At 48.4% G+C, this 15,168-nt stretch overlaps 1 protein-coding gene across 8 annotated transcripts in view; it reads left to right on the top strand.

The window, feature by feature from the left end:
• Positions 1-15,168, top strand: part of PDZD2 (PDZ domain containing 2) — a 342,143-nt gene that overhangs the window by 264,626 nt on the left and 62,349 nt on the right. For 5 of the 8 annotated variants that reach the window (XM_066373853.1, XM_066373842.1, XM_066373898.1 and 2 more), the window contains 3 exons: positions 734-876; positions 4,318-4,450; positions 8,763-8,918. In XM_066373853.1, coding sequence (XP_066229950.1) covers positions 734-876; positions 4,318-4,450; positions 8,763-8,918 — 432 coding nt within the window. The remainder of the gene's footprint in view (positions 1-733; positions 877-4,317; positions 4,451-8,762; positions 8,919-15,168) is intronic. The other 3 variants (XM_066373905.1, XM_066373861.1, XM_066373870.1) reach the window with 3 other exon arrangements.

Here is a 15,168-nt window from a genome sequence, read left to right as displayed (position 1 = left end):
ATATGCATATTATACATATTATAAGTAACATAGTTACATATAAACATTTACTGTGTACCTAAAATGGGGACTAGGTGTTGGGAACATTGCCACCTATTTCCATAAATATCTCGTTTAAACTTAACAGGAAGCCTGAAGTATTAATAATTATCCCCACTTTGGAGGCAGAGAAGCTGAGGGTTTTAGGCATTAGGTGACTTTGAGAAGTACTAAGTGGCAGAGCTGAGCTCAGACTAGGTGACATCTCCTGGCTCCAAGTCCTAGCCTTGTCTCCCTTGCATCGTCCCTTATTAACTAGCAGCTGTGCACAGTGGCACTGGGTTTCAAGCAGAAGAAGCCTCACTTAACAGGACCCTGCTCAGGGAATTCAGCAGTCACTCTTGCTATGCTGCCCAATATCATAGCCACTAGTCATAGGTAGCTAGTTAATTAAGTGAAGTGAAACATTCAGTGTGCCCGTTGCCACTCTCAGTTCCAGCACTGAATGGCCACCTGCGGCTGTGACTCCATATGGGATGGAGCAAATACTGGACATCCCACCATCAGAGAACATTCTAGTGGACAGCTCTGCCACCCAGACTTTGGTCCACCCACAGAATGTTTTCCTTGTGGTCACCTGCACTATCTGTTGACAAGTGATGCGTCCTAGACCTGACCCCACAGCTCCACTCTCCGGTGTCAGCGCCGTGCGCCTCTCCGTATACTTCATAGTGTGCTCACTTTTTCTTCCAAGGAGGAAGTTGGCCGGATATGGAAGCTGGAGCTGCTGAAAGAATCGGATGGGCTGGGAATTCAGGTTAGTGGAGGCCGAGGATCAAAGCGCTCACCTCACGCTATCGTTGTCACTCAAGTGAAGGAAGGAGGTGCCGCTCACAGGTGACTAGTTACCTCTCTCCCTTTCTCTTCCCCGTATCCCCTCCCTCCCCTGCCCCTGGGCACCCGGACTCTTCCGCTTGGTCAAAGCACTGGTAATTACAGTTTGCAAGGAGAATGCAGGAGCATCAGGCTTGAGCCGTTCTAATTAAACTACCTCTGAGCACAGGAAGTAGCTAATTGCTTGAAATAACTGCAGGCTCCACCACCCCATGAAAGAGAAACAGAAGTTCTCTCTCCCTTGAGTTTCAAGCCATTGTTTCTTATCCTAATTTTTGGAATACTCGTAATATATGGTTACTTATTTAGACTGTGCCACGTAACAGAATACCACATTCCTGATATCTGAATTCTTAGAAGACTGTGGCTAATGACTTGGGAGGTGATTGGTCTTAAATATGGCCACACTTCATGTGTGGTGTCAGGATTCTCCACACACTTATATACATGTGTCTGTCCTGCAGATGTGGAGGGGGGGAAAGTAAATATGACTCTTCCTCCTTGTGACCTGAAGACAATTCACACCTCAAAACTTCTTTCTAATCTGGACACTTACCTGAAATAGGAAGAGAGACAGTCCAAAGGAGAAGTTCATTTGGAGTTATAGGGATGTAGCTGTCTCCCAATATGAGACACGCTCCTGCCACGCTAGCTGATTGCTTCCACATTTGGTAAGTCCTCACTTAACATTGATAGGTGCTGCGACTTCAAGCAAAACATCATATAACGAAACCATCCTTACCATAGGCTAATTGATATAAATGAGTTAAGTTTCTACAGCATCTCATAAACATTATAATGCTGAAAAAAATGTTATTTGAGGACCTGCTGTATGTGGGGTGTCTCTATTTGCAAGGCACAATGAGGTGTGTACACATGTCGCATGCCCACATGTTTACAAGAGGCATATAAAGGTAGGGCTTCACTGGGGAGTGTAATCTGGAAGTTACAGTGCTCAAGCCAGGTACCCTGCTGCTGAGGGAGGCATGGCAAACCAGAGCAGTACGGATGGGCCATGGGCCGGCCCAAGATCAAGAGGGCACTCAAAGGTGTGCCTCGAGGGGAGGAGCCAAGGTCATTCAGTCTGAAGAATGGAAAGCAAGGAGAGAGAACCAGAACACACAGAATCATGCTCATCAGTCCTCTAATTAGAAAGTAGGATGCTGATAAGTAGAGGCAAGATTCACTATACTTGTCAGTTATCTGGTGGTAGTAATTATTGAAGAATGAAGACCTTAGATAGTTTTATCCCAAGGAGCATCATTAAACTTCCCGGATGATGTATGCTCTAAGGAACTCCCCTCACATAGCTGTCTTCCCACTAATTCTAAGCCTTAGGTTCTAGTCCAGGGGTCGTGCTCTTTTGATGGCTGCATCTGGCTCGCAGACAAATCTTTAATAAAAAATAATAATAACATTAAAAATATAAAACATTCTCATGTATTACAATCCGTTCATTTCCTACCGCTCATGTTCATGGTTGCGGGTGCCTGGAGGCAGTCACAGCTGTCCTCCGGGACAACACCAAATTTTTATTGGATAATGCGTAAGGTACACAGGTCATTGTATGGCTCTCACGGAATTACATTTTAATTCCGTAAGGATAATGCATATTGGTACACAGGCGTTCATGGCTCTCTCAGCCAAAAAGGTTCCCGACTCCTGTTCTAGTCTGTCTTTGGAAGGTTGGCAATTAGGAAATTCCTGTGCCCAAAGATAAGCTTATATAGAGCTGCTCTTGTCTGTTTTCTCTGTGATCTGTGTATAGTGGGTCTCATATTTCTTTCCTCCCTTAGTTGTTGGTATGTCTCTGTCTGCTTCTGGGGTGTATAGTTCACGTGTGTGGGGTATTCTAGTCAAGAACAGGAATAGAGCAAGATGGAGTTAAAGAGGGCAACAGCAGAGTGAGGACAGGGTTGATCTCAGCGGTGCTGTGGATAAGTAAACCGGGGCACTGGCCAGAACCACAGCATTCTGGTTTATCCTGAATCCCTACCCTCCAGAGTGGCCCACCACACTCCTCCTTGAGGTTCCAGGTGTTTGTCCTCTGGGGTTTGTGTGGTACGTCTTCTGTTCCCCCTCTCTTGCCATTCCAAGCAACTAGTGGGATCCTTAGCGTTTCTCTACCTTAGGGGGTTTTGAAGGACAGAAACAGGCAGTCAGAAGTCTCTGGGACCCCTTCTCTTCTGCCAAAGCCTGAATTCATAGAATAAGAGTATGATGCCTACCCTAGAGGGGAGAGAGGGAGAGAAAACTGGCAGAGAAGAGTGGAGAGAAGTTGGTTGATCTGCTGAAAGGAAACAAAGGGAAAAGGTCTGTAAATCGAAGAGAAGCAGAGTGGCGTAGGTCTGGGACTATTGGAGACAAGCACGTGTCCTGGGGCCGCACCCTGGGTGCTAATGCGAAGCCTACAGGGCAGGTGCTGGAACCCTAGACTTAGGGTTTCTCAGCCTCACAGATTTCCTATCCCTTATTTAGCAGTGGAGATGAAAAGCCTCCTTTGGGACCGTGGGAGACCAGACCCTTGGGGGCTCATTTTGAACCCACAGAGGGTTGATGCACTGTGAGTGAAGGGGCCCTCCCTTCTGGAAAAGTGTGCCTCCCTAGACTCTTGACCCACCCTGGGAAGCCCGATCCCATGCAGACTGGGTCTCCTGCCAGCCCAGGGAAGGAAGCTCCAAGTCAGCTGTAACTTAACTGAAAGGAAATAAAGAAACAGAAAGTGTTTGTCTGCCTGTGTTTGTAGACCAGGTCTGATACCTGCAACAGCAATCAATTAGACAGCTTCCCTGATCGTTTCTGAGTTCATCCTTCTGCTCCAGCTTGGCTGTAGGGCGCAAGGATGGAAAGGAGAGCTGCGAGACTTGGTCCCCAAGGTCCCATAACTCTGTGTGGGGTGTGGCAGGGCGGAGATGGACAGACACAGGCAGTGTGCTGTCATCGGTGCCACAGGGGCACCTGGCCAGGGGTTTGTCACCTGGAGGAAAGAGGTCACGGGCTGGAGAGCTTAGGATGCCTATTTTGGGCTCAGCTCAGTGAATCAGCTGATGACTGAGTCATGAAGGAGGGACAGCAGGTAGGACTGAGGAAAGAATAACTTGACCGTCCTAAAACCCTGAGCCCTGTTTCCTCCATCATTGTTTTGCCTGGATGGGACATTTCATTGACATCAATGCCAGGGAGCATGGTGCTAGTGCATGAACGAGCTTATTGTGAGGTGACCCCCTGAAACGAGGGAGCACGTCATTCCTCTGGGTGGGACCTGGACTGAGCCAGTCCAGGGAGGACAGCGCTCCCACCCCTGCTAGTTCTGACCACGCCGACTTCCTCTTTAGCCTGGTTTTAACTGTTCCCTGTCACCACCCTCCCAACTTCCAGTAACAAGTCCTTCTCAAGCCTAGACTGTCTTGACAAGGGAATTTTTTCCCGTCTCCATTTCCTCAGGGATGGCAGACTGTCCTTAGGAGATGAGCTGCTGGTAATCAATGGTCACTTACTGGTCGGGCTGTCCCACGAGGAAGCCGTGGCCATTCTTCGCTCAGCCACTGGAATGGTTCAGCTGGTCGTGGCCAGCAAGGTAGGTAGTAGTTTGTTGTTGTTTAATGTGGTGGTGGTGAACTCGGAGCTTTCCTGTGCACGGTTACATTGGGCCATTTAAACAGCTGTGGTTCTGCAGTGCCAGCCCACAGGGGGCCCTTAGCTGAAGTGCAGTTAGTTATTCTGCTTTCTTTTCAAAGTATCTATAAGGTATATTTGGGAGATGGGAAAACAACAAGACTAAGGAAGAGGTAAAAACGGCAGGGTGGGAGGAAGAACAAGGCAGAGAGCCAGCAGCTCGCCTGGGGAGACACCGAGGAGGACACGGGGAGGTCCACTGGGCAGCGGGACAGGAGAGGCGTGGAGACGTGCGTCATCCAGGACCAGGGGGATGGGGGGCTCTGACCCACGGCCTCACGGAGCGTTGGTGCTAGGGGAGAGCTGTGAGTCCTGCTCGCAGCCTCCCCTCCCGTCTCCCTCCCCAGTTTTACACACAGGACAGTGAGGCAGAGTGGTGCCCCTCTGTGGTGGCCTCGATGCACAGCCACTGTCTGTCCCTCCATCTGTGGCCGCTTCTCCTGCATGAGGCTTCGGGCTGGGGTCCCCTGAGTGTGTGAAGGTAGTGCTTCCTCCCTGGGTCTCAGCAGCCTAAGCGCTCTGGAGTAAAGCCTGCAGGACCCACGGCAGTGTGTGGGTGGGGCACTGGGCTCTCTGGCTTCTGCCCCAGTGTCTCGGCGTGCTGTGGGTGAGACTGGGAAAGAGCCCACGTGACTGAGGAGCTTGTCAGCTGTTGCCACAAGACTTTGTGCCAGTTGCTCCCCATTGGTCCCCGTTGCAGGAAGGATTGGTGTGAGCATTATGCTCTTGCCAGTATGGCTACTTCCCCCTCCCCCAATATCCCTGTTATTATTTTGGAACCTAGCATCTGCAGGTTTTTATGTACAGGGTGGGGCAAAAGTTGGTTTACAGTTGTTCGTATGGAAAATAATACGATAATTAATAAATAATAATGCAGCCTGACCAGGCCATGGTGCAATGGATAGAGCATCGGCCCAGGATGCTGAGGACCCAAGTTCAAAACCCCAAGGTCGCCGCTAGAGTGCGAGCTCATCTAGCTAGAGCACAGGTTTACTAGCTTGAGTGCAAGGTCACCAGCTTGGAGCCAAAGATCACTGGCTTGAGCAAGAAGTCCCTGGCTTGGCTGGAGCCCCTGGTCCAGGCACATATGAGAAAGCAATCAATGGACAATTAAGGTGCCGCAACTAGGAGTTGATGCTTCTTATATCTCTCCCTTCCTTGCCTGTCCCTGTCTGCCTCCCTCATAAATAAATAAATAAATAAATAAATAAATAAATAAATAATACAAGAATAAACTGTTGTTGCACATGCAACTGTAAATCTACTTTTGCCCCACCCTATATCTACCTCTTAGGTTCCAAGGTCTATCGCCCGTGCTTGGAGTATTTAATATGTAGACTAGGGGAATATTTTAATATTTTGGGCTACCTGAAAAGTCTGCTTTCTTCCATTCACACACTGTTTGCCCCAGACCCTTGACCTAGACTTTCACACTTCCAACAAGAATGCGGGGCCTCAGGAAAGACTTGGTGGGAAGAGTTGGCATTGAGGCCCCCTCCTCCTCTGGCAGAGATACTATGAGGCACCCTGGCATCTCCTCACGAGGCATGGGGAAGGGAAGCTCATGGAATGTTCTTATCAGCCTGATGAATTCTACAAAGAGGGAAACAAAATTCCTTATTTGACCAGATGGGCGGGGAGTTTGAAAAGCATCATTGGATCTTACACACCAGTCATACGTGTGCACAGCCCACGCCCCCCCCGGTCTGTGGCTTCAGAACACAGACTCCTCCACACAGGCGTTGTACCCAGACCACCAGACCTTTAGTTTCATGACGACCTCTTTCTCCTGCTAGTTTAGAAAATGGGAAAGAGGAAATCTATGTCATACCAGTATCCACAAACACGTGGACACACAGAAAACATAAAGTAAAAAAATAACAAGCCACTCATGGGTAAAACTAATCATTAAGGAGCATGCATGGGATTTTGAAAACAGGTGTTGCTGCCTGACCTATGATTTTACTCACTAACTTAAAGGAAAAAAGGGCACTAATAGATAATCAGGTACCCACTGGGTGCCAAGTGCTTCATACCTATGATCTCATTTAATTCTTAAAATAGTTCCCATAAGACAGGTGTTAGTTCTTTTTATTCAGAGGATGAAATTAAAACCTAAGTGATGAATTAATCTCCTCAGAAGTCATACAAGTAGTGGTTGGCAGAAGCAGGTTTCATTCTGGGTCCCTCAGACTTGGAAGTTCATGCCCTAAGCCAGGCTGCCCCTCAGCCAAATACAAAACAAAGGACGCTGGAGCTAATGGTATTAGAAAAGGTCACATGTTCCTGGCACGATCCTGCTTTGGCTTTTAGGGCTGCTTGCTGGGGTCTTTGGAGGGCTGAGCCACAGTCTGGAGCCAAGGAATAGGTGTCCACTTTGACGCTCGATCCATGGGCTCTTGGTCTTTAGTACTGAGCTCTGGCCCTGAAGCTGCCGCAGGGGAGTGACACCTTTCACTTCCATGTGCTGTGTTTACAATGAAGCAACCCGTTGCTGCCACTGCTGCCTAAACCCACCCTGTACCGTCCGAGGTGGTCATCCATGTAGGGGAAGCGGAAGTCCATCTTTTTAGGCGTCTCATGGTGTCTGTTCCTCTCCAGGAGCAAGTCATCCACAGGCAGAGGGAAAAGAGCTTTGATTTGCTGAATACAAGGAACAATAAAAATGCAAATCATTATTTTTATTTATTTTTATTTTTATTTTATTTTATTGTTATTTTTTTTGCATTTTTCTGAAGCTGGAAACAGGGAGAGACAGACAGACTCCCGCATGCGCGGGACTGGGATCCACCCGGCATGCCCACCATGGGGCGACGCTCTGCCCACCAGGGGGCGATGCTCTGCCCATCCTGGGCATCGCCATGTTGCGACCAGAGCCACTCGAGCGCCTGAGGCAGAGACCACAGAGCCATCCCCAGTGCCCGGGCCATCTTTGCTCCAATGGAGCCCTGGCTGCGGGAGGGGAAGAGAGAGACAGAGAGGAAGGTGCGGCGGAGGGGTGGAGAAGCAAATGGGCGCTTCTCCTGTGTGCCCTGGCCGGGAATCAAACCCGGGGTCCTCCGCTCGCTAGGCCGACGCTCTACCACTGAGCCAACCGGCCAGGGCTAAATCATTATTATAAATAATAGTCACCTTGTCACAAAACTTTAAGGCATTGTTTTAGAAATGTGACAGTCACTTTCATCTGGAGGGGGGTGTCTCATGTGTCTACACAGATATATTGTTTGCTTGCAGGGTGTATAGACCTGAGAATGCAGAATTAAGGTAGCAGTGGGAGAGGAAGTCCCCATGAGAGTCTAATCTTGGTGGTGTCTGGGTTCTTGTATTTCTGTTGACCTTGAAAAGTTGTTCTTTTATTGAAAACACATCCCCCATCTCCCTCCACTTTGCTGTTGTGATTTGATAAGCAATCTAATCTCTTTCTCGTGAACAATGCCTGTGATTTGAGCAGCGGGGAAGAGGAGGACATGGTGGATGTTGGGGCTCTGCGCTAGGACTGGGGACTCAGCGGCAGGAGAAGTGGTGTTCAGACAAGCGAGGGAGACAGACAGATGTAGTTAGACACGCACTGCAAGGCGGTCGCAGTAGCAGTGATGGACGTTAGAGAGGACGGGAGGGTGAATGGAATGCCTCCCAATGTGACCCAGGAAGGCCGGTGGGTGACATGTTTACACTTCACCCAAATAGGCCTCAGTCATGAGAGGAGGGGTGGTGGGTCCAGGCAGAGGGGGCTGCTGGTGGAAAAGGTGGTAACAAGGCAAGGGACAGCCTGGGGCGCTTGGAAGTCAGTGTGGCTGGAATGGAAGGTGTGGGTTGGAGGAGAAAATGGAGGGAGGTGAGTTTGGAGAGCTGGGCAGAGGCCAGATCTCTGAGATGTTGGCCTCTCAGGGAGGGGGTTTAAATTGTACCTTAAAGCAAGATGGGGATCCTTAAATCAAGGATCCTAAATTCAGGGAGCTTGGAATGCCCACAGAATGTTCATCTAAGAAACACAGATTCTTCAGGGGGAAAAAATTGGCTTTGGTTTAAACGGGGTCCACACCCCTGACATTTGAGGTAACCCTGCAAACCAGGAAATGCAGAGCACGCATTTCATGTAGTCTTTGGGTTGGGAGCACGTGGCCACTCACAGCTGACTCTGCTAGGTTTTCTTTGACCTTGACCCAACACTGCTGGTGCTGTGGGGTAATTTGGGGGTCTTTTTGTTCCCGTAGGAAACCTCGGCAGAGGACCTCTTGAGGTTAACGTCTAAGAGCTTGCCCGATCTGACCAGCTCGGTAGAGGACGTGTCCTCTTGGACTGACAACGAAGACCAGGAGCCAGACGGGGAAGAGGACGAGGGAACGGGCTCGTCCTCCCTCCGGGGAGCGGTGAGTGTGCCTGGAACGGGGTCGTCCTGAAGACGTGGTGCTAGGGTCAGGGGTCAAAGCTCGGGATAGCGTGATAGAGACCAGAATGGGAAAGCACCACAGTGCCGCCTTTCTATTTCTTTCTTTCTTTCTTTCTTTCTTTCTTTCTTTCTTTCTTTCTTTCTTTCTTTCTTTCTTTCTTTCCTTTCTTTTCTTTCTTTTCTTTCTTTTCTTTCTTTCTTTTCTTTCTTTCTTTCCTTTCTTGTCAGAATCTTCCAGAAAGATCTATGAGAGTAATGCTTTTCATTTAAGAAAAAAAATGTTGAAACTGGAAGCAGGATAAGAAAGCAACTGAGTGTTAAGTTCAGTGAGTAGTATATCACTTTCTAGGATGCCTGATAATCTATGCAAGGATTTTATTGCTACTCTGGATAGAGTGTTTGAAAACTATTTTTGTACATTTAAACTTAGACTGAGAGATTTCTGGTTGGAAGTGGGATGTTAAAGTAACACAGAACTCTCTCCATGCAAAGTTGTATGGATAGGTCTTAAATTTTTAATCAAACCAGGACTCTCCATGGCTCGCCGCTCTCCCGTACCCCATGATGCTTCACGCCCTCATGGTCTGCCCTCACACGCTGCCTGGCACTGCTGGGAGGGCCTCTGGTTAACTGTGGTCACAGTGTGGTCTCCGCTTGTACCCCATATTTGAGAGATGTGTCATTTTTTTAGTGTAATGTTGTGTTAGCCCTATCCCCCATCCCACCCGCATGGCCCTTCCTGCCACTTGGAGCCCCTTAGAATTTCTTGGTGAAAGGTGGTCTCCACAGAGGTTATACCAGTTTAAACCTCCATCAGGGCCCACTCTCCATCATCACCAATGACATTATATTTTAAAAATAAAAGAGTACCACTTAATCAAGGACTGTTTTATATGCTTAGTATTGTAGTTTTTCCAAAGAAATTTTGATGCACTCCGGTCAGCACTCTTTATTTGGGGAACTGTAGGTGGCCTTTAAAGGAATCGGTGACTCTCAGCACTGATTCTACCCAAGTGCTCGGGGTCCTGCGCTGTGCCTCTGGGTCCTCTGCCTTGTCACCCCAGGGCCGTCATCCACAGATCTCAAACCTGTTCTCACAGATGGAGAAACCAGGACTGATCCTGCATTGATAGTCCCTCCACTCCGTGCCTTGGAGACCACCCCCCACACACTTCTCCTTCTGCTCCGTCCCCGTCACAGAGCGCTCACAGCAGAAGGGACACCCGGGCTTCTACCCTGGCTCACCACCCTAGCCTGAACATCCAGCCTTTGTTGGCCATTCTCTTAAGGTCTAGTTTTAACCAGGAGAGCCAGGCCTGAGATATAGCCCTATAGGACCAGGAGTTGGACAGCTAGCACAAGATATCTTCTGGACTTCACAGTCTGCCCTTTATGCCTTATAAAGGTGCTAAATTAGGCCTTGGCTGGTTGGCTCAGCGGTAGAGCATCGGCCCAGCATGTGGAAGTCCCAGGTTCAATTCCCGGCCAGGGCACATAGGAGAGGCGCCCATCTGCTTCTCCATCCTTCTCCCCCTCCTTCCTCTCTCTCTTTCTCTCTTCCCCTCCCGCAGCCAAGGCTCCATTGGACAAATTTGGCCTGGGCATTGAGGACCGCTCCATGACCTCCGCCTCAGGCGCTAGAATGACTCCGGCCGCAAAGGAGCAACGCCCCAAACGGGCAGAGCATTGCCCCCTGGTGGGCATGCTGGGTGGATCCCAGTCGGCGCATGCAGGAGTTTGTCTGACTGCCTCCCTGCTTCTAACTTTGGGAAAAAAAAAAGTGCTGAATTACAGAGGGGGAAAAAATATATATATATATCAGTGTGTATATATATATATATTAGCTCTATGTTTATAATCCAAGACTCTTTATTTGTACTTTTTAAACACTAATGAACCACCATAAATGAAAGCAGCCTGCTCCTGTTTAGGTAACCAAGCCTTTTCATTTCACAGATGAGAATGATTAAACCTGCTGCCAAATTCCACTCAGACATTGACTGGTTTTGCACCTGTAAGCGGTGGCGTGCTCCAAGCACTTAGGCTGAGCAAATGTAATACACACACTGAGGACCTGCCAGGAGCGTCCTCATGATTTATTTTTCATGGCTGCAATAAACAGCAATGAGATTTTCCTTTCAGAAAGCTCCAGCCTTGCTCAGGATCAAACCATATGGTGAATATCAAGTTTGAGGAATAGAGGCAGGAAAAATGAAAACGAGACTGGGACGGTGACATTCCAGTCATCTGCCTGGTCGTCATCCATCTCACTGGGGCCGGGCTTTAGTGACAGGGTCTCTCCCCTCCGCCCACCATCATGCCCAATATTGAAGACTGCCCGTTCGGCATCAGCAATATCTTACATCTAGCCCTGTGCCCCATACCAGCTGTGGCCCGGGGCCTCCCGGCTGGCCACTCTTCCTCAAGTCTGTGTGCTCTTCTTTGTCATCTGCTCTGAAAACACAGTTTTTCAGTGAGAAGCTAGCTATGTCATTAACGGTCTAAAATCATCCAGCGGCTCTCAGTGACACCGAGGTTAAAATCCCAGCTCCCTAATGTGGACAGCCATCAGTTCCAGCCTGCCTGTGCTGCCTTCTCCTGTACATGTCTGCAGTAGCCACATGCACACGCATGCACACGCATGCACACGCACACACAACCCCCTCCTGGCGCTGTGAGCTCCACATTCCCCAGGCTACTACTTTGTGCCTTTGCACCTGCTCTTCTTTCTACTGGAAGACCTCCTCTGCCCGGCAGAATCATTGTCAGCCCAGCCCACTGTCCCTCCTCCCCATCAGGGCACCCCCCCAGCCCCCGAGGGTCCTTGGTCTGTGCTCTGTGCTGATTTCTATCTAAGCACTTACCGTCTTCTTTCCACAAATTACCTTTTTACTGTTCCATCTTCCTCACTAGATAGAAACATCTCCAGGGCAAGGCTATGATGCCTGAGCACCTCTCTATCCCTAGGGCAGTACAATGCCTGGAAATAATAGGGGGTGGTGAGGAGGGATCCTCCTATGTTCGCCAGTCGTTCCTTGACCACTTCTGCTCCGCCCCTGGAGGACCAGATGCTCGCCTGGTCCATATGTACTTCAGGTATAAGCCCGCGTCCCCAGCCTCTGACTCAGCCGCTTCCCTCCTCTTGCCCCCCAACACTAGCCCAGCCTGGGCCCCCTTCATCTGCCCCTACCTCTTCCGTCAACTACGGTGTCAGCTTGTGGGGCATGGCAGCACTTCCAGATCTGGCCTGAGGAGGTGCCCAACTCAGTGGCAGGTTGTGTGCCCTTGGGTCCCCACTGGAGTGCTGTAGCTGAGCGCGTAAGCTTGCGGAGGCTGTGAGCTGTCACTCTGGTGCTGGGCGCCAGGATCCCCAAGGAAAGGGGAGCCGAGGCGGAAAGGAATGGAGGTGGTTCCGCTTCGAGGTGATGCACACACGCCCTCCTCCCTGGTTATCTGAGCGCCACCTTTCCTCTCAAAGACCAGGTGGAGCTGGAAGTTACCTGTGACGCCCCCACGCTGCAGTCATCTCTCTCCCAAATCTGCTCATCACTGCTCCCTGGCATTTAGCATCTGCCATTTTCTATTTATTTGTTGCTGTTTGTCTCTTTGGGGAAAGGAGGAAAATATTTAAGGTTTGCAAACTTTTTTTTTTTATTATTGATTTTAGAGAGAGATAGGAAGGAAAAAAGAGATAGGAGAGAGAGACATCAATTTGTTGTTCCACTTTATTTCTGCATTCATTGTTTGATTCCTGTATGAACCCTCGCCAAGGATTTTACCTGAAACTGACATATCGGGACGATGCTCTAACCAGCTGAGCTACCCCGCCAGGGCCAGGTTTGCAAGCTTTTGAAGTCAGGTGTGCCTCTTTGGGCCCCCAGGATTCGATGAAGTACCTTGTATTCAGTGCATAATTCAGTGCAAGCTATCTTTATGTTCAGCATAGAGCAGAGGTTCTCAAAGTGTGGTCCCCAGACCTTCAGCATCAGTGTCACCTAGAAACTTGTTAAAAATACAAATCCTTGCCTTACGGGAGGGTGGCATTCAGCTGGACTGGGTACATTCCGGCACTAAGCCAAGGTTGAGCCAGTTCCCCCAAACCCTGCCGAGATCCTCATAGTCAGTAGTGCTCAAACTGGTAATGTCCAGCAGCCCCAGGGGAGGAAGCGCTGCTGAATGGTTTGGTGGCCACTGAGGTATAGATGTGGTTTTATGTCAGCAAGATCATAGGCAAACATGGCATCGTTGGCTATAACGTTTGAAAACCAATCTTTAACATCTGTTTCTTTTTGGTTTATTATTTGAATGTTCTTGGATCATGAGTGATCAGAGTGGTATTTGAATTAAAAAAGGTATGTCAAAAAACAACAACAATAAATCCTCAGGTCCACCCGGCCCTGCTGAATCAGAAATCCTGAGGGTAGTGTCCAACAATCTGTTTTCCTATAAGCCTTCCAGGTGGTTTGGACTCAGGCTAATGTTTGAAAATTCTAGAGCTCTCCAATATATTGAGTGGCACGTGTGTTCTCATTGGCTGCTCAAAAACATGTATATTTTTTCTTAAGCTTAAGTACTTACCGTTCATGTTTTTTTTAATAAGACATTTCGGGGCGGGGAGAGATCCACGCTCTGTTCTTCTGAGAGAGTGGCTCTTTTTTAAATGAAGAGAGGAAGAAGACTTTCGCTATAACAGGGTGTGAAATGGGTGTTATGTCTTAAGTGATTAGGAGCCTCTCTTTTTATAGTTTTTAACAAAAAAAGAAAAAGCAAAAAAATGAAAGTGCTGATTGCCTTTGCCAAATTTGCAGTTGTCGAAGCTCAGCTGGGAAGAGTCTGCTTAGCACATCCATCAGCAGGCTTGTCTCCGGCTTCCTTTGACACCAGGGAAGCAGTTCCAACATTTTTGGAATCACTAGTTTGGGGAAGTCTTGGAGAACTTTGGGGGATTGGGCCTCTTAAACAGGTTGAAAGAACCTCATTTCTAAAAAGGAAAGAAGAGCCAAGCTGGAGCTTGTAATTCTGTAAGTGTGATATCAGTGTTTGATGCTTTGTTTGCTGGTGGAATAGTCAGGAGGTGTCCTCTGGGGTAGATATCTATCCAGACACAAAATGAAAGGAGAGGTGTTTTATTGGGATTGAATAATTGGTAAAGTGTTCCCTCTAGATGTTTCCCAAAGTGTCTGGGTATTGAGCCTTGTGTTGCAGCATCTGAAAGTACCATTTCTGGTTGATGCAAGCTGCCGTGGATGGGAAGTGGGGGCCTGAGCTAGGTTTTTCTGGTGAACTGAACTTAGAGCCTAATGCAGAAAACAGTAAGCACTGAGTGAGTGTGTAAGCTTGTGATTAGTATTAAAACAGGAAGAGTCTAGTGTCTGACCAACCATCACATCCTCACAGACTGAAGCTATCATATTAATGCAAAGATACTGGCACTGGGCTCCCCACACCTTTTGTAAAGGTAATAAATGTTCTTTCCTACTAGCCTTGAAGAGGGAGGGTGTTAAGACAGTGGGCAGCAGTGGGCTCTGAGCATCCCCTTGAGCACAGGGCAGTGGCAGCCACTGCTTCAAATGTCCTCATTCTCCTGGGTCAGGACAGGTCTTCCTTTCTCCTTAGTCTTACACTTCCTACTTATTTAACTTTAGGATTTACCTCTTCCAGGAAGCCTTCCCAGATACACACATCCTTCATGTCTGAGTCCCAGCATGCAATACATCCTGTATTTTCATTCATGACTCTTAACACAGATTATGATGATACATTTATTCATGTGACAGTTTGGTTAATGTCATCTTTCCCTATTAGTAGAGGATGCACGGGGCAGAGCCCACGTCAGATTTGCTCTCAGTGTGTATTATAGGGTAGATGGTTGGTTGGTTGGACAAGTGGGCAGACAGATAGATCGTTGTCGTAACTCCTCTCATTCCTAATGTGCCTGCAGACTCCTTACCATAAGATTTGGTTATCTTCCACTGACTTGCCCAACTTCCCAGCACACCATGAAATTTAAAATGGGCATGGTATACAGTAGGTGCTTATTATTTGTGTCTGAAAACTAGAAAGTCTGTCTGCCTCTCCCTTCTGGGAGTTCCCATCTGAGATACAACTATCAGTGATGTAGAAATCATTTTCCCAAGTGTAGAATTGGGAGGAGAGTGTACCTACCTTTAAAATAGAACATTTGTGGCACCACATTATTAACAAATGGGTAGATTTCATATTGTTTGATT

Source organism: Saccopteryx leptura, chromosome 1 (assembly GCF_036850995.1).
Source record: "Saccopteryx leptura isolate mSacLep1 chromosome 1, mSacLep1_pri_phased_curated, whole genome shotgun sequence".
Classification (NCBI taxonomy): domain Eukaryota; kingdom Metazoa; phylum Chordata; class Mammalia; order Chiroptera; family Emballonuridae; genus Saccopteryx; species Saccopteryx leptura.
Note: the sequence above shows the minus strand (reverse complement) of the source record. Positions and strands in the feature narration are given on the sequence as shown.